This window comes from Bos indicus x Bos taurus, chromosome 3 (assembly GCF_003369695.1).
Source record: "Bos indicus x Bos taurus breed Angus x Brahman F1 hybrid chromosome 3, Bos_hybrid_MaternalHap_v2.0, whole genome shotgun sequence".
In the NCBI taxonomy this organism is placed as follows: Eukaryota; Metazoa; Chordata; class Mammalia; order Artiodactyla; family Bovidae; genus Bos; species Bos indicus x Bos taurus.
The window spans coordinates 20,883,926-20,909,798 of record NC_040078.1 but is presented as its reverse complement, the minus strand read 5'-3'; the positions used below and the strand labels follow the sequence as shown (position 1 = coordinate 20,909,798).

Here is a 25,873-nt window from a genome sequence, read left to right as displayed (position 1 = left end):
CTACAGTCCATGAGGTTCCAGAGTTGGACCCTACCAAACAACTAACACACACACAAAATAGAAACTGTGGCTCTTTACCCAAAGGAGTTCAGGATCAAAGGTCCAATGTTAATGACATTCGTGTCTGTGGTCTGAAAGGTGACATGACTGTGTTGCAGGTATGAGGGAGCATTTGTCCCCTCCCCTTCCCAACTATGACCCCTCCCCTCAAATCCAGCACCACGTATGTGCCTGAGGGGGGTCTGGTGGCTGATGAAGTGTGGCACTAGGAATGAAGAAAAGCTATCTGACACCCCTGAAGCCTGTGTTCGGCACTGAATCCCTGACCTGTGCTCAATCAGGCATGTCACAGTAGGTCTGCAGCCTGTGGATGCCACGATGCCGCCTCTTGGTGTAGACAAATAAGCAAGCGCCCAGAAACTGGAGGATGTCTGGGTACTTACTGGCCATGTCCACTGCAGGGCGCACTTTCTGCTCATCGAGCAGCAGGTAGGTGCTGCTAGGGGAGTGATGGGCGGTGGACTGGGCGTGGCTGCTGGAGCAGGTCTGGGGCCAAGTCTGTGGCTGGGCATCCTGCTGGGTCTGCAGGACTTCTGTCTTCTTACCCATCTTCTGCTTCTCCCTTAAGATACTAGGAAGTAAGAAAGACAGAGGAAAAGTTAAAGTCACCCAAACATCACAGTTATACTGATCTAAGGGCTTAGAGGAGAGACCCCAGGAGTCAAGGAGGTTGTTCCTTCAGAGAAGAAGCCAAACAATCCATTTATATTGGGGGTTAGAGAGTTGGGAGGCAGGGAGAACAACAGTATCCAGTGCCTTGGCCACAAACATCCTGAGAAAGAGAGAAGACCCGTCAGGCTCTTTAACACTTTGACTAGACACCCAGAGGCCCATGAGAGCTCAACATACCCTGTGACATAATCCATTAAATAGTATTTGTGGTGGCCCATTTAAAACTGCTTCCTGAGGCAATACTCCCCTCTAGGTGTCTTGTAGTTTCCAGACCTCCGTGGCTTCCCTGGTGGCTCAGTTGGGAAAAAATCTGCCTGTGATACGGGAGACCTGGATTTGATTCCTGGGTTGGGGAGATCCCCTGGATGAAGGGAATGGCTACCCACTCCGTTATTCTGGCCTGGAGAATTCCATGGACAGAGGAGCCTGGCGGGCTACAGTCCATGGGATCATAAAGGGCTGGACACAGAGTCAGACACAACTGAGTGACTTCTACTTTCCCTAGTCATACATAATATAAATCTATGTCATACTTATAATATAAATCTTTTTTGTTTGAAAGAAATTTGTAGCCATTCAACATCTGCCAGCACTTGTTGGGTCACTCTTAAAGATTTCAGATATGATCTCACTCCAGGTTTTAAAGATCTAGGGGAGACCAGAGGTGATCCCTGGGAGGATGGGAGACTCCTAAGACTGGAGAGTTAGGCTAAATTACTACATTATTAAATGAGTGAATTAATATGAGCCTTGGAACCAGAAGAATAATAAACTAAAAAAACAGGAAATGAGACCACCTTGTCACTAAGGACACACAATGGTTTGATGGTATAATCAGTTGTTTGGTTTTCATGGGGTGAGAGAGCTGATGCTCTGCTGATCTTCTGGCCCTTGCTCTGGATTCTTGACTAGATTTTATCTTTCATAGCCCCTGAAAATTTGGAGTTACCTGAGTCTCTTCAGCACCTGTTCTCTTTGATTCTTCTTACTTATACAGTCATCTGAAATCCAATTGAGAAGAGGAGCAGTCTTACTTTAAACAGCTCTCATTTACCAAATACAAGCACACACTGGGTTCTTTCTCTGGGGTCAGAGACACATAGCTGCTTGATGCTCAAGTACAGGCTTCTCTGAATTTTTTCGCGAGACACTGGGTTGAGTGTTTAGAGAGCATGTCTGGCAAACTTTCCTGAACCCACCTCAAAGATCATCAGTCATCTCTACTTGCTCTGCTCTGAGTCAGAGTAAAACATTGAAAATGTCTCCTTTCCCACAGATCATGGGGTACTTGTCCAGCTGGCCTCTCGATCACCCTGGCCAGAGCCTCCCAGTCCTGCTATGGGGTGGGTTCCCAGTCCTGTGTCTGTGTGTCCCATCAGTTTTCATGCAGAACCTGTCTCCAGAGAGGTGACAGCCACCCTGTCCCACCTCTGCATCTGCCATCAGAAGCCTGCACAATGGCCTCAAACCAGCTCTTACTATGTGCCCTCAGGTCTCTAGGAAATATTCTGTGTAACTGGCTTCTGAAATAATAAACATCCCCACAAAAGGCACTTATACATAGAGTGCCTAGACCATTCCCAGGGACTTCCCTGGCAGTCCAGTGGTTAAGACTTCACTTTCCAATGCAGGGGGTGTGTGTTTGATCCGTGGTCAGGGAACTAAGATCCCTCATGCTTCATGATCAAAAAACCAAAACATACAAAAAAACCAGTATTCTAAACAATTCCCAAATCAGCATGATTCGCTTATCATTCTTTTCAAGTGCACTGATTAATATTGTTTATTTGATCCTAAGAACAATCATGCAAGAATTAGGGGCTTGTATTATTTGATCTAAATTTTTTTAGGTGAGGAAACAGATACCAAAATAAATATAAACATGTCCAGAACTAGCAATGAACACATACAAGCTAGAGCAGAAGTCTTTAGATTCCTAGTTTAGGACTCTTTTCATAGCAACCAGCTGCCCCATTCCACCTCTCTTTCTACCAATTAGTTTCAGATACATGCTGTCACCCCCAGTGATGCCTCCTGCCATAGCGGCCATACTCCATGAGACACAGAGTAGCTGGTATTCATCATGGCATCCCCAACCCTGTGTGCCTCTCTGTTGCTTCTCACCAGCCAGCCCTGATTCTGCCATGGCCCCAAGATGGTGATTACAGAACAGGACACCAGATTGAAATGTCACTTGTGAATGCGTGTAGGTCTGGGAGTGTGAATGGGGGAGGGACTAAGGGCCCTCCTGAACCCCAGGGCTGGCTTACCTGTGTTGAACCTGCTGGCAAGCCTCTCTGCCAGCTGGCTGCCCTTGGCCAGCTGCTCACGGAAATGCTGTTCCACGTTAGAGTCAATCTTCCTACTGCTGAGGAGCTCTTCAAAGGCCTTCACTGCGTTCTGGACATGTTGGATGAGAAGGGAAGAGACAGCCCTCCCAATCCTTATCTTTTCCCGCAGGTGGGTCAACTCTCGAGCTTGATCCTGGATCAAGGAATATTTCCTAAAGTGGGAAGTGATAAAGGTAGAAAGGGGTGACTGATAGATTATGGTGCTTCAGCAGAAGGTGCTTTGAGAATTTCACCCGTAGAATCCCCACGCGGAACTCTAGCTGGTGTTTAGTGATGGGAATGTGGTAAAGGGAATGAAGGAAGGAAAATAAGAGAGTGTCGCTGGGCAAAAGATTCCTTCTAAGACCATCCTTTCCCTTGCTCCCATACTTCTAAAAAGGGTTTTCTTTTCTAGTTCTACTTTATCAATTAATTAATTAATTGGAATATAATCACTTTACAATGCTGTGATAGTTTCTGCTGTACAACAGGGTGAATCAGCTATGTGTATCACATATCCCCTCCCTCTTGAGCCTCCCTCCCACCCTTCTGGGTCATCCCAGAGCACTGAGCTGGGCGGCCTGTGCTGTACATAGCTTCCCACTAGCATCCATTTTACATGGTAATGTACATGTCAGTGCTACTCACTCAATTCGTCCCACCCTCTTCTTCCCACTCTGGGTCTACGTGTCTGTTTTCGACATCTGCATCTTTATTCCTGCCCTAAAAATAGGTTTATCTGTACCATTTTTCTAGATTCCATATATGTGTGTTAATATACAATATTTGTTTTTCTGACTTACTTTACTCTGTATGACAGACTCTAGATCCATCCATATCACTAAAAATGACCAAACGTCATTCCTTTATATGGCTGAGCAATATTCTATTGAATATACGTACCACATCTTTATCTATTCATCTGTCAGTGGACATTTAGGCTGCTTCCATGTCTTGGCTATTGTAAACAGTGCTGCAATGAACATTGGGGTACATGTGTCTTTTTGAGCTATGGTTTTCTCAGGGTATATGCCCAGTAGTGGGACTGCTGGGTCATATGGTAGTTTCATTTTTAGTTTCCTAAGGCACCTCCATACTGTTTCTCCATAGTTGTTGTATCGATTTACATTCCCACCAATACCACGAGAAGGTTTTCTTTCCTACACACCCTCTCCAGCATTTATTTTTTGTAGATTTTTTCATGATGGCCACTCTGACCAGTGTGAGGTAATACCTTATTATAGCTTGATTTACATTTCTCTAATAATTAGCAATGTTTAGCATCTTCTCATGTGTTTGTTGGCAATCTGTATGTCTTCTTTGGAGAAATGTCTATTTAGGTATTCTGCCCATTTTTCAATGACATCATTTTCATCTTGGAACTGCCAATTAAAACAAGAGTAAGCTACTACTAAATGCAAATAAAAACTATAATAAGGTATCACCTCACACTGGTCAGAGTGGTCATCATGAAAAAAAGTCTACAAACAGTAAGCTATTACTAGGGGCTTCCCTGGTGGCTCAGACAGTAAATATTCTGCCTGCAATGTGGGAGACCTGGGTTTGATCCCTGGGTTGGGAAGATCCCCTGGAGAAGAGAATGGCTACCCACTCCAGTATTCTGGCCTGGAGAATTCCATGGACTATAAAGTCCATGGGGTCACAAAGAGTCGGACATGACTGAGTAGCTTTCACTTTCACTAAGCTACTACTATACATCTGTTAGAATGGTGCCCATACAGAACACTGATAGTACTAAATGCTGGTGAGGATGTGAAACCACAGATACTCTCATTTAGAGCTGGTGGGAATGCAAAATGCTATTTATAGCTATCTTTGAAGACAGTTTGACAATTTCTTACAAAATTAAACATATTCCTACATATGACCCAGTAACTGCATCCCTCACTGTTTACCCAAATTAGATGAAAATTTATGTCCACATCAAAATCTGCACACAATGTTTACAGCAGCTTTATTCAAAATTGTGAAAACTTGGGAGCAACCAAGATGTTCCTCAGTAGGTGAACAGATAAATAGACTGTGGTACATCCAGAAAATGGAATATTTTTTGGTTCTTAAATGTGCAAACTATTAAAAGACATGGATGAATCTTAAATGCATATTACTAATTGAAAGAAGCCAGTCTGAAAAAGCTACATAGCATATGATTGCTACTATATGACATTCTGGAAAAGCCAAAACTGTAGTTACAGTAAAAAGACCAGTGGTTCCCAGGGATTAGAAGGCAGAGAAGGATGAGTAGGTGGAGCACAGAGTACTTTTAGGGCAGTGAACACTCATTCTATATGATACTGTAACGATGGATGCATGTCATTATACTCATGTCAAAACCCATAGAATGTACAAGACCAAGGATGAACCCGAACGTAAACTATTGACTTTGAGTGATAATGATTTTCATCGACTGCAACAAATATCAACAAATACACCACTATGGTACAGGAAGTTGATACTAGAGGAAGAGGCTATGCATGTGCAGGGACAAGGATAGGTAGATGGGGACTCTTTGTACTTTCTGCTCAATTTTGCTCTGACCATCCTGTTCTGAAAACAAAGTCTATTTTTAAAAAAGAATGATTGTGAGAATATAAAAATTTTAAACGCATTTGACAAAGTGGGTGGAGCTCTGTGAACTGAGAGCCCAGCATTTTGATATTATTTCTGCCAAAGTCCACTGTACAATTGTGAGCAAGCAACTACATCTTTGGGCCTTGGTGTTCTCAGTTCTAAAACAATTCTCAAGTTATTTTAGCTCTAACATTATTTTCTGGGTCAGTGAAATTTAAGTGTTACATATTAACAGAGATTCAATGGAGTATGAACCTTCAAAGCCTGAACCACCTTCAAAGCTGATCCTCAACCACTAAGCAAGTTAGTGATGATTTAGTACTTCAGTAACTGATGCTCACAGGTAATTATATAACAGATTAATTCTATACTAATTGAATGTCTTTGAAAAGTTTTAGGAAAATGGCCATTAAAGACAGACTGACAAATCTAGCGATCAGGCCATTATTTGGCAATTTTGTAAGCTTATTTTTGAAATTGAGCTAATCACACTGTAGTGCATACAGAAATGGAAATATAAGATTGTACTCATGGAAGTTATATAATGTCGTAAACTGATGGCACCTCAACAAAAAATAAGTTCAAAAAATTAAGCTTATACAAATTGCTATTCTAGAAACCAGGGATGTGAGCTTCTGAAGAGAATGGAGTAGAGATGGAGGAGCCTCTGTGTAATTCCACATCTTCAGCACTAATTTGGGTCAACTTTTCACCATCAACACATATGAGGTAATAGGAGATTCTTATGTGCTCCCATCAATGCAGAAAAGAGACACCACTCACATGACTGGAAGGGCTCCATGAAATCTCAAGTATCCATGAGATCATATATTTGGTGTATATATGTATTGTTAGGCTTCCCTGGTGGCTCAGTGGTAAAGAAACTGCCTACCAATGCAGGAGATGCAAAAGATTCAGGTTTGATCCCTGGGTCGGGAAGATCCCCTGGAGAAGGAAATGGCAACCCACCCCAGTATTCTTGCCCGGGAAATCCCATGGACAGAAGAGCCTGGCAGGCTACAGTCCAAGGGGTCGCAGAAGAGTCAGACACAACTTGGCGACTAAACAACAACAACACGCATTGTTAATTAGGATAAAACCAAATTTCTCTGAATAATATAAAGTAATTAAAATGAAAATACTATAGACTTTTCTCTAAAGAATTTCCAGGCTGGTCTTAAGAGAAAGTCCTACAGTTAAGGTACATAGCTTGAATACAGACCCTGAAAGCTGCTATAACAGTCTCTGAAACAGAGAGTCTCTTACTCGCTGTAGGACATAGAGGAGAATCTGGCTTTCTCAGGCTGAGTCTTCTGCTCTTTCACTCTCCTCTCAGAAGGTCCCTTCTTCTCCAAGGGCTGATGCATCCCAGGCTTCAGTTGGAGCATTTTCTCACAAAGAAACCTCTTGCTGCCTCCTTCAAAAGGAAAAAGAGAAGAAATGCATCTGGGTATCCACAATGACTAGCCTCTCCTCCACATCTCCCTAGAGGAATCAAAACAAAATAATGGTTTAAAAAGGTTGGATTATAAGAAGGGTCCCCCAGGAGCATAAAAATCACAAGAGCAGAAGCTACAAGGAAGTAAAACAATGAAACCTACAATGTGCTCCCTTGAAGAGTTCTTTATCAGCCATGAGAACCATGGTGATCCACTGGGATTGAGAAAAGATACAGCAAGTAGGGGTAGATGCTGCTATAAGGAAGAAGAGGAGGGTTCAGAGAAATATTAGCATTAAAAACAAGCAAACAATGAAGTAAACACATGAAAACAAGTGGGCTTTAAACTGGGCTAGAGGAAGAGTATTTTTGATTCATACAGTTGAGACACAGTTCCTTGGGAGTGTCCCCTCAGAAACCAGAAAGCCTTTCTATCATCCCTAACTTCTGACAACTATGTGGGCAGAAACAAAGTTTGAGATGTCAGAGTTCAAATCTATTTTGAGTAACTGGGACTCAACAACTGCACCATGATAAGAGTATCTGGTGGCAAATTGTAATCATACATAGAATGTGCAGGTAGCTACAAAACCCCAGGAAGCCTTGCCTCCTGATGGCCTGCTACACTCAACACAAGGCTGTTTCTCTCTGGATATCTCTATCAATAAAGACCACTTCTCTCACTAGCCAGTTTTAATATCTGTGTATTCTTTTGCTGATACTACCAACCAATCACTCTTGCCTCATAGCTCAGTTGGTAAAGAATCTGCTTGCAATGCAGGAGACCCTGATTCGATTCCAGGGTTGGGAAATTCCACAAGCCATGTGGTGTGGCCTAAATAAATAAATAATAAAAAAAAAAAAAACGCCAAACAATAATATTTTCTCAATACCTTTTATTTTCTTGAAGATAGGTTCAATGAAAACAACTCTTGCGGCTTTTCTTAAATGAGTTTTTTAAGACTTCTAGTGATTCTTACCATTTCTGTTTGGGAACTCTCCAGATTTTGCTTTTTAATATTCTTCTAAGAACATAGTAATCAAAAGCTGGAGTTTATGTTCTGACTAATAAATTCAGCATAATAATTTTTCATTAATCACAATCTTTTTATTCCATAATTATTAATATATCCCAAAGCAAAGCAATGTTGGGTTTCTTTCCCTTGAAGTAGGGATACATGCAGAGGGTTTCATTTAACAAGAAGTCAATTTTAACTTTCCAAACTACCACTCTCACCCAACTTTGCTATCTACAGAAGATTGTTTTTGCTTTTAAAAAAAAATCTGTATAAACATTATACTACTAATGTCTGTTTTCAATTGAATTCTGGATCTACAAGTTACTTTCCACTTTATCATGGCCCTTAAAATATTTTATCTCCTTTAATATAATTAATGGATACTTTATGTTGGTGCTGATTTAAAAAATCTAACATATGTATTTATTCTTTCACTTAGGTCTTAATAGAGTTGCCTGGGCTGCCAAAAAGCCTATTGAAAATGCCCCTTGACAGAACCCAGTAAGATCTAGGCCATAGCAATTTGACTTGAGATGGTACAAACCAGGCTGGTACAGGTGTATGGTAATGTACAATGTGCTGCTTTTCATTAGGAATCGCCAATATTCTAGCACCAACATTAGAGGGTATTCAATGTCAAAGTACATTAAAAGATAAGAAATTCTCATGGTCCTCACTTCAACAGTTTAATTTACTCATCAGAAAGGAGAGTCATAGCTATGAAACAGAAAGTGGTGTTAAACTTTTTTAACACCACAGGCTAACACCACCTAGCATCTGTGTGACAGTGGTTCATTATAAACAACCTTGTTACTATTTTCTTTTTGGGGTGGGCAGTACTTTTCTGTTTTTAAATTGATGTATAGTTGGCCACCTGATGCAAAGAGCAGACTCATTGGAAAAGACCTTGATGCTGGGAAAGACCAATGACAAAAGGAGATGTGTGTTAGTCGCTCAGGTCATGACTCACTCCTTGCAACCCTGTCAGGCTCTTCTGTCCATGGGATTCTCCAGGCAAGAATACTGGAGTGGGTTGCCATTTCCTTCTTCAGGGGATCTTCCCAACCCAGAGATCAACCCGTGTCTCCTGCATTGCAGGTGGATGCTCTACCATATGAGCTAGGAGGTGGCAAAGGATGAGATGGTCAGATAGCATCACCAACTCAAAGGACATGAATTTGAGCAAACTCCAATAGATAGTGGAGGGCAGAGGAGCCCAGTATGCTGCAGTCCATGGGGTTGCAGAGTCGGAACTAGAGACTGAAGAACAACATTATTATAGTTTTGAACAGTAATATTTATTTGATTTACTTACGTATTAAACCTATTCAATATTTTTCAACCCATGTCCTTCATTTCCATGTTTCGCTTGGGATCACTTAGTGAAAGTAAAAGTGTCCCACTCTTTGGGATCCCATGGATTGAAGCCCTCCAGGCTCCTCTGTCCATGGAATTCTCTGGGCAAGAATACTGGAGTGGGGCACCATTCCCCTTCTCCAGGGCATCTGCCTGGCCCAGGGATTGAACCTGAGTCTCTTGCATTGCAGGCAGATTATTTACTGTCTGAGCCACCAGGGAAACCTCTGGGATCACCTAACTTCTGCCCAAAAAACTACCTTCTGTATTTCCTCTAGTGAAGGTATGCTGCTTATATGGAAAGGCCTTTATTTCACTTTCCCTTTGAAGGATATTTTGTCAGGGACTAAATTGTAGATTGGAAATTATAGCATTTTAGTTCTTTAATAATGATTACAATGTGAATTTTTTTTCTTTTGGACATTTCTATGATGTTTCTGTTTGCCTTTGATTTTCAGCAGTTTCTCAGCCATGTACCTAGATGTGGCTCTCATTTTTATCCTGTTTGTAGTTGGTAGAATTTCTTATATATTTGGCTTCCTAGCTCATTAGTTATTTTTTTCATTGACTGTTACATTTTATAAAATTGTTTTCAATCCACATTCCATCTCCTACCATGTGGTACTTTGCCCTTTATAACATGATCTATGTTCTTTTTATTAAATTTATTTTTAGTTGAAGGATAATTGCTTTACAATGTTGGTTTGATTTTTGCCACACACCAACGTGAATTAGCCATAGGTGTATATATGTCCCCTTCCTCTTGAACCTCCTTTCCACCTCCCACCCCTCTGGGTTGTTATAGAGCCCCAATTTGAGTTCTGAGTCACGCAGCAAATTTCCATTGCCTTTCTATTTTATGTTTTTCTAGTAGTCAAATATGGATGTGAGAGTTGCTCTATAAAGAAAGCTGAGCGCCGAAGAACTGATGCTTTTGAACTGGTGTTGGAGAAGACTCTTGAGAGTCCCTTGGACTGCAAGGAGATCCAACCAGTCCATTCTAAAGGAGATCAGTCCTGGGTGTTCACTGGAAGGACTGATGCTGAAGCTGAAACTCCAATACTTTGGCCACCTGATGTGAAGTACTGACTCATTAGAAAAGATCCCGGTGCTGGGAAAGATTGAAGGCAGGAGGAGAAGGGGACGACAGAGGATGAGATGTTGGATGGCATCACCGACTCAATGGACATGAGTCTGAGCAAGTTCCAGGAGTTGGTGGTGGACAGGGAAGCTTGGCGTGCTGCAATCCATGGGGTCACAAAGAGTCGAACATGACTGAGCAACTGATCTGAACTGACTGGTGCAGCATGCAGTAGCAGAGCTTGGACTGGTTAGCAATTACTTGATATGACTATCTCCAATTTCAATCCAAAACCATAAGGTTCTTTTTCAACTCTTCCCATTTCATATTTTTGTCCTCCTTCTTCCAAGTTGATAACCTTGATTCCTGACAATATCAACATTTTTACTAATTTCTCTATCTCACAACACTAGACACCTTCAGAATTATTATACCAGTTCTGCAACCAACCTCTTAAGAGTCCCTTGGACAGTAAGGACATCAAAGCAGTCAATCCTGAAGGAAGTCAACTCTGAATAGTCATTGGAAGGACTGATGCTGAAGCTCCAATACTTTGGACACATGATGCAAAGAGCTGACTCATTGGAAAAGACCCTGATGCTGGGAAAGATTTAGGGCAGGAGAAGGGGGTGACAGAGGATGAGATGGTTGGATGGCATTACTGACTCAATGGACATGAGCTGCAGCAATCTCCAGGAGATACTGAAGGACAGGGAAGCTTGTTGTGCTTCACTTCATGGGGTTGCAAAGAGCTGGACGTAACTTAGCAACTGAACAACCACAACGATGACCAACCTTAAATGTATCAAGTAAAAGTTCACGATGTCCTTGGGATATACCCCACTATGAGTTTATAGACAAGCATGCGTTCAAATTTTATTTGAATTAATTATATTCTATGTGGTTATATTATCATTTAATGCATAATTAAATTCATTTATTCTGCTTTTATTTTTTTAGTTTTAAGATTAGCTTTTTTATCCTCTTTCAGAATATGTAAAACAGTGACACGGTTAAAAAATGAAAACTGTATTAAGATTACACTTAGAAAAAAGCCTCACCCATCTCCATTTCAGCTGAAACGCCAATACTTTGGCCATCTGGTGCGAAGAACTGACTTATTTGAAAAGACCCTGATGCTGGGAAAGATTGAAGGCAGGAGGAGAAGGGGGTGACAGAAAATTAGATGGTTGGATGGCATCACCGACTCAATGGACATGAGTTTGAGTAAACTCTGGGAGTTGGTGATAGACAGGGAGGCCTGGTGTGCTGCAGTCCACAGGGTCGCAAAGAGCCAGACACGACTGAGCAACTGAACTAAACTGAACTCCCCATCCCTGATCCCAAGAGATTACCCAAAGCGCTGCTACTTTTCTCCCCCCTCTTTAGCATCTGCCCTCTACCTAGCTTCTCAGCCTCTTGTTCCTTGCCAAAACTTGGCAAATGCCCTGAGGGGCAAAGGCAGAGAATTAGTTTCCTTCCAATGAGGCTCTCTCTAGAACTGGCTCTGTGTGTCCTGACTGCATTGGTAGTTTTCCAAAGACTTCAAATAGAATTCCTTTAAATCAGATTTTATCTACTTGTTTTCAGAGTGTGTGCTGGTTTGCTACAGATACTCCATAACTGAAAGAGGAAATCTACAAATTTCAGGTAAATTAAATTTTCCTACTTTGATTCCTTAAGAACAACAAAAAATAAGGGGTCTCTGATACATACTTGGATTTTTCTTATATTTGGGTAAGTCTGATTTGGCTCCTGCATTGCAGGTGGGTCGGGGCTTCCCTAGTGGCTCAGTGGTAAAGAATCCCCCTGCAATGCAGGAAACTCAGGTTCGATCCCTGGATTGGGAAGATCCCCTGCAGAAGGGAAATGGTAACCCACTCCAGTATTCTTAGTGACTAAACAACAAGTCTGGTTGTATACTAAAAGCACTTCCTAGAATTACGTGCAAAAGATTTTCTACCATGAGCTGAAAAGTCATTATGCCTGCATAGAAGTCCAAGAATTTGATGAAATTTGATCCAGTTCCTTGCTGAGCTGTCTGCCCTTTAGTTAGATCACTATCAAACCTTGCCAATAACCAGTTTTCCTGGTCACTAATATGCAGGAGAAGAGGCCAGCCAAACCATTAGACATCCTTAATTTATTCCAGGGAATGTTGAAAGTCAGCAGTGGTATAGTTAGAAGTGGAAATAAAAGGCTTAATAATAATAACAAAAATAACAGCTTTCTTGGAGCTTTACTGTGTGACCAGCACCATTCCTCAGTGCTTTACTATGTAATAATTTATTAAGTCCACATAACTCTGAAACATAGTGTAGGATTTTACCACCCTCTTGTTGCAGAGGAAAACACTGAAGCAGTAAAAGGCCGAGCTAACCTTTTAAGGGTCCCACCACTACGATGATGGGACCCAGCACTCAGACCCAGGCAGAGCCCTTCTCCTTGGCCATCATGCTCAGTGAGAAGGCTTCACTAAGATTTGCATCTCTTCCTTCTTGTTCCACCTCCAAGATTTCAAAGAAAAAAAGAAGACTGAAAGGAAGGCTTATGAAACATTTAGCCTAATTAACAAAATAAGGAAGAGAAGAAAGTAAATAAAAACCATTTAATCTACCCCAAAACAGACTACATGGTTCCAGAGATGATGTGATCATATCTCCCAACCAGAAGTATTTATGGATCTTGATTCTCCTGGTCTGAAACAAGGGAGTTCCCTAGAGAGGCTCCTAGAAAAAAGGGTTAACAGTGTCTTTTACGTTCAAAGGGTAGAGGGGACAGCTGAGCACCTCTTCTTGACTTAAAGAGGCAGTGCTCCTAAAGGGACAAGGAGAAGGGAGAATATCCCATAAAAAATGAGACAAATTCATGCTTTCCTAAGTTCATTAATGACATAACCCTTTCATATTTAGCCATATCCATGTACCTTTATTGGGGTTTCCCTAAGGCTCAGTGGTAAAGAATCCACCTGCCACTGGGGAGAGACAGGAGAGGTAGGTTCCACTCCTGGGTCAGTATGATCCCCTGGAGAAGGAAATGGCAACCCACTCCAGTATTCTTGCCTTGAAATTTCTGTGGACAGAGGAGCCCGGCAGGCTGCAGTCCATGGGGTTGCAGAGTCAGACACAACTGAGTGACTGAGCATGCACGTGTACCTTTATCATTGAAAACTTAATGCTTTCTTTACAGTGATTCACATTTTTTTCTTACTCTACTTTTTGGCTTGTTAGGTCATTTAACACATCTTTGTTTATTTTCAAGTCCTTGTGTAATAGTCCAGCATCAAGGCCACCCGAGAGTTGTCTTTTTGTTGTTGTTCAGACGCTGTCATGTCCAACTCTTTGCAACCCCATGGATTGCAGCATGCCAGGCTCCTCTGTCTTCCACTGTCTCCCAGAGTTTGTGCAAATTCATGTCTATTAAATTGGTCATCTCTTTTTCTTTTGATTATATGTCACTTTTTGCTTCACTATGCCTCCAGTAACTTATTAATATGTGTCAGACAGTGTGTTTGGCAGTGTAGAGACAGAAGCAAATATTTACTCTCCAGTATGAATATGCAAGAAGCAACAGTTAGAACCCTGTATGGAACAACTGATTGGTTCAAGATCGAGAAAGGTGTACGTCTGCTGTCACCCTGTTTGTTTAACCTATATGCTGAGCACACCATAAGAAATGCCAGGCTGGATGAGTTACAAGCTGGAATCAAGATAGGTGGGAGAAACATCAACAACCTCAGATATGTGGATGATACCCTCTAATGGCAGAAAGTGAAGAGGAACTGATGCAAAGAGCTGACTCATTGGAAAAGACCTTGATGCTGGGAAAGATTGAGGGCAGGAGGAGAAGGGGACAACAGAGGATGAGATGGTTGAATGGCATCACTGACTCAATGGACATGGGTTTGGGTGAACTCTGGGAGTTGGTGATGGACAGGGAGGCCTGGCATGCGGCGGTTCATGGGGTCACAAAGAGTCGGACACAACTGGGTGACTGAACAACAACAATAATGAACATGCAAAGAAATAGAGGAAAACAACAGAAAGGGTAAGACTAGAGATCTATTCAAGAAAAGTAGAAATATCAAAGGAATATTCCATCCAAAGATGGGCATAATAAAGGACAGAAATGGTAAAGACCTAATAGAAGCAGAAGAGATCAATATGAGACAGGAAGAATACACAGAAGAACTGTATAAAAAAGACCTTAATGACTCAGATAACCACCATGGTGCAGTCTCTCACTCAGAGCCAGACATTCTGGAGTGTGAAGTCAAGCGGGCCTTAGGAAGCACTGCTGCCAATAAAGCTAGTGGAGATGATGGAATTCCAGCAGAGCTACTTAAAATCCTAAAAGATGATGCTATTAAAGTGCAGCACTCAATATGTCAGTAAATTTGAAAAGCCCAGCAGTGGCTGCAGGACTGGAAAAGATCAACCTTCATCCCAATTCCCAAGAAGGGCAGTACTAAAGAATGTTCAAACCACCAGACAATTACACTCATCTCCTATGCTAGTAAAGTTATGCTCAAAATCCTCCAAGCTAGGCTTCAGCACTATGTGAACCAAAAACTTTCAGATGTTCAAGCTGAGTTTAGAAAAGGCAGAGGAACCACAGATCAAATTGCCAACATTTGCTGGATCATAGAGAAAGCAAGAGAATTCCAGAAAAACATCTACCTCTGTTTCATTGACTACATTAAAGCCTTTGACTGGGAGGATCATAACAAACTATGGAAAACTCTTAAAGAGATGGAAATACCAGACCATCTTACCTGTCTCCTGAGAAACCTGTATGCAGGTCAAAATGCAACAGTTAGAACTCTGTATGGAACAATTGTATGAACAATCCTGATTGGTTCAGGATTCAGAAAGGAGTATGACAAGCCTGTTTATTATCACCCTGTTTATTTAACTTATACACAGAGCACATCATGCAAAATGCTGGGCTAGATGAGCCACAAGCTGGAATCAAGATCACTGGGAGAAATATCAACAACCTCAGATATGCAGATGATACCACTCTAATGGCAGAAAGTGAAAAGGAATTAAAGAGCCTCTTGATGAGTGTGAAGGAGGAGAGTGAAAAAGCTGGCTTAAAGCTCAGTATTAAAAAAATTAAGATCATGGCATCTGGTTCCATCACTTCATGGCAAATACAAGGGGAAAAGGTAGAAGCAGTGACAGATTTCCTATTCTTAGGCTGTAAGATCACTGCAGATGGTGACTGCAGCCATGAAATTAGAAGATGATTGTTTCTTGGCAGGAAAGCTATGACAAACCTAAACAGTGTATTAAAAAGCAAAGACATCTCTTTGCTGACAAAGGTCTGTATAGTCAAGGCTATGGTCTTTCCAGTAATCATGTACAGATATGCTACTGTTGCTACTTCTGCTAAGTCACTTCAGTCATGTCCGCCTCTGTGCAACCCCATAGACATCAGCCCACCAGGCTCCCCCCTCTCTGGGATCCTCCAGGCAAGAATAATGGAGTGGGTTGCCATTTCCTTCTCCAATGCATGAAAGTGAAAATTCAGTGAAAGTGAAGTTGCTCATTCGTGTCCAACTTTTAGCAACCCCATGAACTGCAGCCTACCAGGGTCCTCCGTTCATGGGATTTTCCAGGCAAGAATACTGGAGTGGGGTGCCATTGCCTTCTCCATACAGATATGAGAGTTAGACAATAAAGAAGGCCGAGTGCCAAAGAATTGATGCTTTCAAATTGTGATGTTGGAGAAGACTCCTGAGAGTCCCTTGGAAAGCAAGTAGATCAAACAAGTCAATCTTAAAGGAAATCAACCCTGAATACTCTGGAAGGACTGATGCTGAAGCTGAAGCTCTAATACTTTGACTACCTGATGGGAAGAGTTGACTCATTGGAAAAGACCCTGATGCTGGGAAAGATTGAAGGCAGGAGAAGAGGGCAACAGAGGATAAGATGGTTGGATGGTGTCACCGATTCAATGGACATGAACTTGGGCAAACTCTGAGAGGTGGTGAGGGACAGGGAAGCCCAGTGTGCTGCGTCCATGGAGTTGCAAAGAGCTGGATACAACTTGGCCACTGAACAACAACAACATGGACATACTCATTTTTCTATCAGGCCTCTAGTGTGGACGGCTCAGTCAATCTAACATGTCTTTCTTGAGTTGGGCTGCTTTTGTTTAATTAAGTAGATTCAGTTTTCCACTGGCTTCAAATGTTTTTAAGTTGGATCAGAATTTTTTTTTTTAGCTGGGTCTGGGATCTTAGTACTAGAGAGATTCTGGACATTTTTAAAAACACATTTCAGCCCAGAAACCAACTTTTCTGAATCAGGAAAGATACATTTCTCCTTTACAGCCTGGCTTTTTACTTTCTGGCTCATAGTGGAGTTCTTTTTGCTCTTCAGTTCTGTTGTCAGGTTTCTGGACTCTTGCTTCATCCTGCTGCTCTCCTGTTAATTTAATCTTTAGGGGATCCAAGGTATATCAATGTAAACTCACATTAAAAAGTTAACCATGAGTATTCACGAGGCTTAACATTATCAAAACAAACAACCCAGTCAAAAAAAATGGGCAGAAGAACTAATAGATGTTTCTCCAAAGAAGACATAAAGTGAAAGTGAAGTCGCTCAGTCGTGTCCGACTCTTTGCAACCCCATGGAGAGTAGCCTGCACCAGGCTCCTCCATCCATGGGATTTTCTAGGCAAGAGTACTGGATTGGGTTGCCATTTACATAAGACCAAAAGGCACATGAACAGATGCTCAACATTGCTAATTATTAGAGACATACAAATCAAAACTACAATAAGATATCACTTCACACTAGTCCGAATGGCCATCATCAAAAAATCTACAAACAAAAAAATGCTGGAAAGAGTGTGGACAAAAGGGAATCCTACTCTACTCTTGGCAGGAATATACATTGGTACAGCCACTATGGAGAACAGTATGGAGGTTCCTTAAAAACTAAAAATAGAGCTACCATACGACCCTACAATCCCACTCCTAGGCATATCAGTTCAGTTCAGTCACTCAGTCGACTCTCTGCAATCCCATGAACCACAGCACACCAGGCCTTCCTGTCCATCACCAACTCCCGGAGTCCACCCAAACCCATGTCCATTGAGTTGGTCCATCCAACCATCTCATCCTCTGTCTTCCCCTTCTCCTCCTGCCTCCAATCCCTTCCAGCATCAGAGTCTTTTCAAATGAGGCCGCTCTTCGCATCAGGTGGCCAAAGTATTGGAGTTTCAGCTTCAACATCAGTCCTTCCAATGAACACCAGGATTGATCTCCTTTAGGATGGACTGGTTGGATCTCCTTGCAGTCCAGGGGACTCTCAAGAGTCTTCTCCATCACCACAGTTCAAAAGTATCAATTCATCGGCACTCAGCTTTCTTCACAGTCCAACTCTTACATCCATACATGATTACTGGAAAAACCATAGCCTTGACTAGACAGACCTTTGTTGACAAAGTAATGTCTCTGCTTTTTAATATGCTGTCTAGGTTGGTTATAACTTTCCTTCCAAGAAGTAAGTGTCGTTTAATTTCATGGCTGCAATCACCATCTGCAGTGATTTTGGAGCCCAAAAAAATAAAGTTAGCCACTGTTTCCACTGTTTCCCCATTTGCCATGAAATGATGGGACCAGATGCCACGGTCTTAATTTTCTGAATGTTGAGTTTTAAGCCAACTTTTCACTCTTCTGTTTCACTTTCATCAAGAGGCTCTTTAGTTCGTCTTTACTTTCTGCCATAAGGGTGGTGTCATCTGCATATCTTTGGTTATTGATATTTCTCCTGGCAATCTTGATTCCAGCTTGTGCTTCCTCCAGCCCAGCATTTCTCATGATATACTCTGCGTATAAGTTAAATAAACAGGGTGACAATTACAGCCTTGACGTACTCCTTTTCCTATATGGAACCAGTGTGTTGTTCCATGTCCAGTTCTAACTTGCTTTCTGACCTGCATACAGGTTTCTCAAGAGGCAGGTCAGGTGGTCTGGTATGCCCATCTCCTTCAGAATTTTCCACAGTTTATTTATATCTGGAGAAAAACATGGTCCAAGAGGATCCATGCACCCCAATGTTCACTGCAACACTGTTTACAATAGCCAAGACATGGAAGCAACCTAAAAGTCCATTGACAGAGGAATGGATAAAGATGTGGTACATATATACAATGGAATATCACTCAGCCATTAAAAAAGAATGAAATAATGGCATTTGCTGCAATATGTATGGACCTAGAGATTGTCATACTGAATGAAGTAAGTCAGAAAGAAAAGGAGAACTATCATGACATCACTTATATGTAGAATCTAAAAAAGAAATGATACAAATGATCTCATTTACAAAACAGACTCACAAACTCAGGGAATGAACTTATGATTGTCAGAGGGGAAGAATTTGGGTAAGGGATAGTTAGGGAGTTTGGGATAGACGTGTACATATTGCTGTATTTATGGATAACCAACAAAGTCCTACTGTATAGCAAAGGGAACTCTGCTCAGTGTGATGCAGCAGCCTGGATGGGAAGGGAGTTTGGGGGAGAATGGATCCATGTATATGTATGGCTGAGCCCCTTTGCTGTCCACCTGAAACTATCACAACATTTTTAATCAGCTATACTTCAATATAAAATAGTTTTAAAAATGCTATGAACATCCTTGCTACAACTTCTTTTTGTATGAACATGTGTATTTCTCTTGGAAGAATATCTAAACGAAGTGTTTCTGGGATGTTAGGGAAATTAAAATAGAGGAAGTCTTGTTCAGGCTTCAAAGCAGGAGAGGCCTCTGACTTTGCTTCTAACCTGTCTGGATTCCGTGCCTGTCTGCAAGCACAGCAAATCAAGTGGTACTTCAGAAAAGAAAGGGAGTGAGTCTTGGAATTCTTGAGCCCCTGGAGGTCTGGCCAATTGCTTGGGGTTTAACGAAATCCTATGACTCACAAGGTGACACAAACAGCATTGTAAAAATGTTATAGTAAAACCAGAGCTGCATTTTTCCATGTAAACTGATAACATCAGTTTGTGGCCTGGGATTATAAGTGGGAGCTCTGGAAAGGGCAATTTGAAGTCTCATTTGTGGAGCGGATGCACTGCCCTTCTCCTAACTGGGACTCCAGATTGCTGTTGCTCGGAACTTCCCAGCACACTGTTTAAGTCTGGATGTTGGTCGGCCCAATTTGCTGACGTATGTGCTATTACTCTTCTCTGTTGTTTCTCTTTTCTTTTAATGATTGCATATTGAAATTAAGTTAAATAATCCTCTTTTAAATATTGAAATTGTTTATTTGTATGTAACAAGTGTTTTTTTAATTAAGGAATCCTTTGAATCTGAAATGAAAGTAAAACTTCCAGCAAAACATGGGAACAGAAGGATATTTATGTAAATTTATGTTTAAATGTATAAGTAATCGTCAAATCAAAGTGATTATAACATTTACATCCCCAGATGAGAATTCTGGTTTTGTGCACATCTTCACCAAGATTTGATATTTTCAGACTTTGTAATTTTAGCCATACTACTGGAGAGGTATCTCAATGTAGTTTTAATACCTATAATGATATTGAACACTTTTTTATGTGCTTACTGGCCATTACTGTATCTTCCTCTCTCTGAAGTGTATTTAAGCTTTTGCCTGTTTTAAAAATGGGTGTTTTAGTTTTTAGTACTGAATTGTAGGAGTTCATTATATATTCTGGAGACAGTCTTTGTCAGATATCTTTTGTAACTATTTTTCTCCATTGTAACTTGCCTTTCTACTTACTTATGGTATACTTTATGAGAACACTTTTTAATGTTGTTAAAAAGTTGTTTTAACAAGTTGTAAAGTTGTTTTAAAAGTTATATTTTATAGTTATCCATAAATACAGCAAAGTTGTTATCATTGTATTTTTTACTTATTTCTTTGTCATATTTAGAAAACCTTTGCTTACTATCAGGTCACAGGATATTCTCATGTATTTTCTTATAAAATGTTATAGTTTTAGTTCGTATGGTTTGATCTATCGTCCAACTCAAATTAGTTTTTGTGTATATTGCGAAGTAAGGACTGCAGGCTTTTTCCCTACATAGATATCCAGTTGTTTCAGCACTATTTATTAAAATGATATTCCTTTTCCCATTGAGTTGCTCTAGTGTCCTTAAAAAAAATAATTTGCCCATGCAAGGTGGGTGGGTTTGTTTTAGGTATCTCAATTCAGTTACACTTATCTATAGGTGTATGCGGCTTATTGTTTTGCCTCTGCCATACTATCTTGTTTGCAGTAAAAAACAGTTTGATAGTAAATCTTAAAGTCTTCCAGGTTTGACTTTTTCACACAGCTGAAGATATTTTGAAATGTGCATACTAAAGTAGCCACCATGCAAATCAAGATACACTTTCACTTAACTCTTCTCATTTAATTGCAGGATACATGCCTTCACATATTAGAGCTGACCTATTAGCCAACAATCCTCTATTGCAGCCTCCAAAGAAAAATCTCTAGTTATCTCCAGAGCTGATTGAGAGACAAAATATCTGTAACATTCAACAATGAATCTGGGTTTTTCTTGGCGGAAAAAAAAGTTTGTTTTCCTTATGAACATGAATACAACATTTGCTATGCAATTTTATTTTTGGCTGTGCTGGGTCTTTGCTGCTGTGAGGGTTTTTCTCTAGTTGTGGTGAATGGGGGCTACTCTAGTTGAGGTGCACGGGCTTCTCACTGTGGTGGCTTATCTTGTTGCAGAGCAATGAGCTGTAGGTCCCGCCGGCTTCAGTAGTTGTGGCTCATGGGCTCTAGAGCACAGGCTCGATAGTTGTGGTACACAGGCTTAGTTGCTCCCCAGCATGTGGGATCTCCCTGGATCAGGGATCAAACCAGTGTCTCCTGCATTGGCAGGCGGATTCTTTACCACTGAGCCACCAGGGAAGCTCCTGAAATTTTCTTTGTAGGGAGAGTCCCTTGGAGGGCTTCTACCCTAACTTACTAGGCTGATTGTTGAGTTTGGGGTTGCAAATTAAAGGCTGAAGTAGAATTTACTTTTATGGTATAGAAAAGATGATGGGAAGATGCTGAGGAAAGTCTTAGGGAAGAGTAAGCTGGAACTAGAAAGCTGGTATTAGGTTCTTGCAGTGGTTGACAGATTTCATCGAATGAGGAGTTAGATGCTACCTATCCAAAGGGGGAAAAATATTGATGGAAAAAATAATATTAAAAGTAATTTTATTAGGTCTTGTCATTTATATATCATCTTTCCTTTTCATTTTTGTAAAGTTGGCATAAAGGGGGGCTTCAAGTGTTTGTTACTTAACTTCTGGAATGTGTATCTCCATATAAAACTACTAAAATTAAAATATTCATTGTGAACGTCCTAGATTTTTCTGAAGTTCCACTAACAGTGCATTTAAAGTAGGTCCAACCTAACGGACCGGAGAAGGCACTGGCGACCCACTCCAGTACTCTTGCCTGGAAACTCTCATGGACGGAGGAGCCTGGTGGGCTGCAGTCCATGGGGTTGCGAAGTCGGACACGACTGAGCGACTTCACTTTCACTTTTCACTTTCATGCACTGGAGAAGGAAATGGCAACCCACTCCAGTGTTCTTGCCTGGAGAATCCCAGGGACGGGAGAGCCTGGTGGGCTGCTGTCTATGGGGTCGCACAGAGTCGGACACGACTGACGTAACTTAGCAGCAGCAGTAGCAACCTAACGGACAAACGTACCTGGCTTAAGTGTTGTTTCTGGGAGTGTGTCATTAACAGTAGTTGCTTTCCCTAGCGTATTGGTTTTTGTAGATCCCGAACACCTAAAATCTGTCAAAACCCACCATAAACCGTTTCCTTTGCTAAGAGATTTTAAAGTACTCTTGCCCCAAGTAAGTGAACTTTAAAAGTAGACATTTCTGTTGCATCCTTGGGATACATCCAAAGCCAAACGGGAGAAGTTCAAGTGCTGCCCATCCGGGGAGGAAGAGGGGCTGCTTACTCACTGGTGGCCGGGCTCAGGTTGTCTGCTTGGCTCCAACTGCTAATGGGGACTCCACCCACCTTCACCAGCGCCCGGAGAACCTGGTCCCTGCAGACGACGACTTCATCTTCAGGGTGCTTTAAGATGAGGAAATCACCGAGGATTTCTTTTCCCTTAACGTATTTCCACCTCTCCCTCCGTCTCAAGATCGTTTTTGGATTCTGTCTGGACAGGACTTTAAAGGAGAGGCCACCCTTCTCCTACCGGTCTCTTCCTGCCCGGACGTTATTGCCGGTAGGGTCAGAACGAGGCGGGCAGCGGATGCTGGAGAACAAAGTCGCCGCGTGCGCGTGCGCGCACCTGCAACTCGCAAGCTCCAAGCAATTTGATTGCACGGTGCCGGAAGCTTCTCCGCCGGCGCCGCGCGCGGTGTGAGGCTCCAGATCCTGCAAGCGCGGCTGCGCTAACGCGGCCCGGCCGTTGAGGACGGGCATGGAAGAGGGAGATTTTGACCAGTGGAGCCAGAAAAGTTTCAGTTCCGTTCAGTTCAGTTCAGTCGCTCAGTCGAGTCTGACTCTTTGCGACCCCATGAATTGCAGCACACCATGCCTCCCCATCCATCACCAACTCCCGGAGTTCACTCAAACTCATGTCCATTGAGTCGCGGTGATGCCATCCAACCATCTAATCCTCTGTCGTCCCCTTCTTCTCCTTCCCTCAATCTTTCCCAGCATCAGGGTCTTTTCTAATGAGTCAGCTCTTCGGATCAGGTGTGGCCAAAGTTATTGGAGTTTCAGCTTCAACATCAGTCCTTCCAATGAACACCCAGGACTTATTTACTTTAGGATGGACTTGTTGGATCTCCTTGCAGTCCAAGGGACCCTCAAGAGTCTTCTCCAACACCACAGTTCAAAAGCATCAATTCTTCGGTGCTCAGCCTTCTTTATGGTCCAACTCTCACATCCATATGTGACTACTGGAAAAACCATAGGTTTGACTAGAGGGACCTTTGTTGGCAAAGTAATGTCTCTGCTTTTTAATATGCTGTGTAGGTTTGTCATAGCTTTTCTTTTAAGGAGCAAGCGTCTTTTAATTTCATGGTTGCAGTCACCATCTGCAGTGATTTTGGAGCCCCCCAAAATAAAGTCTGTCACTGTTTCCACTGTTTCCCCATCTGTTTGCCATGAAGTGATGGGACCAGATGCCATGATCTTAGTTTTCTGAATGTTGAGCTTTAAGCCAACTTTTTCACTCTCCTCTTTCACTTTCATCAAGAGACTCTCTAGTTCTTCGCTTTCTGCCATAAGGGTGCTGTCATCTGCATATCTGAGGTTATTGATATTTCTCCTAGCAATCCTGATTCCAGTTTGTGCTTCATTGTGCTTCCAGTCCAGCATTTCTCATGATGTACTCTGCATATAAGTTAAATAAGCATGGTGACAATACACAGCCGTGACCTATTCCTTTCTTGATTTGGAACCAGTCTCTTGTTCCATGTCCCATTCAAACTGTTGCTTCTTGACTTTTATACAGGTTTCTCACAAGGCAGGTCAGGTGATCTGGTAGTCCCATCTCTTGAAGAATTTTCCACAGTTTGTTGTGATCCACATAGTCAAAGGCTTTGGCATAGTCAATAAAGCAGAAATAGATGTTTTTTTTTGGAACTCTCTTGCTTTTTAGATGATCCAATGGATGTTGGCAATTTGACCTCTGGTTCCTCTGCCTTTTCTAAAACCAGCTTGAACATCTGAAAGTTCACAGTTCACATATTGTTGAAGCCTGGCTTGGAGAATTTGAGCATTACTTTGCTAGTGTGTGAGATGAGTGCAATTGTGTGATAGTTTGAACTTCTTTGGCATTGTCTTTCTTTGGGATTGGAATGAAAACTGACCTTTTCCAGTCCTGTGGCCACTGCTGAGTTTTCCAAATTTGCTGGCATATTGAGTGCAGCACTTTCACAGCCTCATCTTTTAGGATTTGAAATCGCTCAACTGGAATTCCATCACCTCCACTAGCTTTGTTTGTAGTGATGCTTCCTAAGGCCCACTTGACTTCTCATTCCAGGATGTCTGGCTAGGTGAGTGATCACACCATCGTGATTATCTGGGTCGTGAAGCTCTTTTTTGTACAGTTCTTCTGTGTATTCTTGCCACCTCTTCTTAGTGTCTTCTGCTTCTGTTAGGTCCATACTGTTTCTGTCTTTTATCGAGCCCATCTTTGCATGAAATGTTCCTTTGGTATCTCTGATTTTCTTGAAGAGATCTCTAGTCTTTCCCATTCCATTGTTTCCCTCTATTTCTTTGCACTGATCACTGAGGAAGGCTTTCTTGTCTCTCCTTTCTGTTCTTTGGAACTCTGCATTCAAATGGGTATATCCTTCCTTTTCTCCTTTGCCTTTCAATTCTTTTCTTTTCATAGCTGTTTGTAAGGCCTCCTTAGACAACCATTTTCCCTTTTTGCATTTCTTTTTCTTGGGGATGGTCTTGATCACTGCTTCCTGTATAATGTCATGAACCTCCGTCCATAGTTCTTCAGGCATTCTATCGGATCCAATCCCTTGAATCTATTTCTCACTCCCACTGTATAGTCATAAGGGATTTGATTTAGGTCATACCTGAATGGTTTGGTGGTTTTCCCCACTTTCTTCAAGTCTGAATTTGGCAATAAGGAGTTCATGATTTGAGCCACAGTCAGCTCCCGGTCTTGTTTTTGCTGACTGTAGAGCTTCTCCATCTTTGGCTGAAAAGAATATAGTCAATCTGATTTTGGTATTGACCATCTGGTGATGTCCGTGTGTAGAGTCTTCTCTTGTGTTGTTGGAAGAGGGTGTTTGCTATGAGCAGTGCATTCTCTTGGCAAAACTGTTAGCCTTTGCCCTGCTTCATTCTGTACTCCAAGGCTAAATTTGCCCGTTACTGCAGGTATTTCTTGACTTCTTACTTTTGCATTCCAGTCCCCTATAATGAAAAGGACATCTTTTTTTGGGTGTTAGTTCTAGAAGGTCTTGTAGGTATTCATAGAATCATTCAACTTCAGCTTCTTCATCATTATTGGTCAGGGCATAGACTTGGATTACTGTGATATTGAATGGTTTGCCTTGGAAACAAACAGCATTCTGTCATTTTTGAGATTGCATCCAAATACTGCATCTTGGACTCTTTTGTTGACTATGATGGCTACTCCATTTCTTTTAAGGGATGCTTGCCCACAGTAGGAGATAAAATGGTATCTGAGTTAAATTCACCCATTCAAGTACATTTTAGTTCACTGATTCCTAAAATGTCGATGTTCACTCTTGCCATCTCCTGTTTGACCACTTCCAATTTACCTTGATTCACAGACCTGACATTCTGGGTTCCTATGCAATATTGCTCTTTACAGC

The 25,873-nt window shown here is 41.7% G+C and overlaps 1 protein-coding gene across 5 annotated transcripts in view; it reads right to left on the bottom strand.

Annotated features, from left to right (window-relative positions):
* Positions 1-25,873, bottom strand: part of LOC113887744 (myomegalin) — a 64,358-nt gene that overhangs the window by 7,869 nt on the left and 30,616 nt on the right. For 2 of the 5 annotated variants that reach the window (XM_027534955.1, XM_027534982.1), the window contains exons 2-5: positions 6,921-7,071; positions 3,003-3,235; positions 1,682-1,733; positions 444-631 (exon numbers count right to left, since the gene is read on the bottom strand). In XM_027534955.1, the coding sequence (XP_027390756.1) occupies positions 444-631; positions 1,682-1,733; positions 3,003-3,235; positions 6,921-7,042 (595 nt within the window). In that variant the 5' untranslated portion in view covers positions 7,043-7,071. Of the gene's footprint in view, positions 1-443; positions 632-1,681; positions 1,734-3,002; positions 3,236-6,920; positions 7,072-7,255; positions 7,667-22,513; positions 22,815-25,873 lie in introns of those variants that run through there. The other 3 variants (XM_027534946.1, XM_027534965.1, XM_027534975.1) reach the window with 3 other exon arrangements.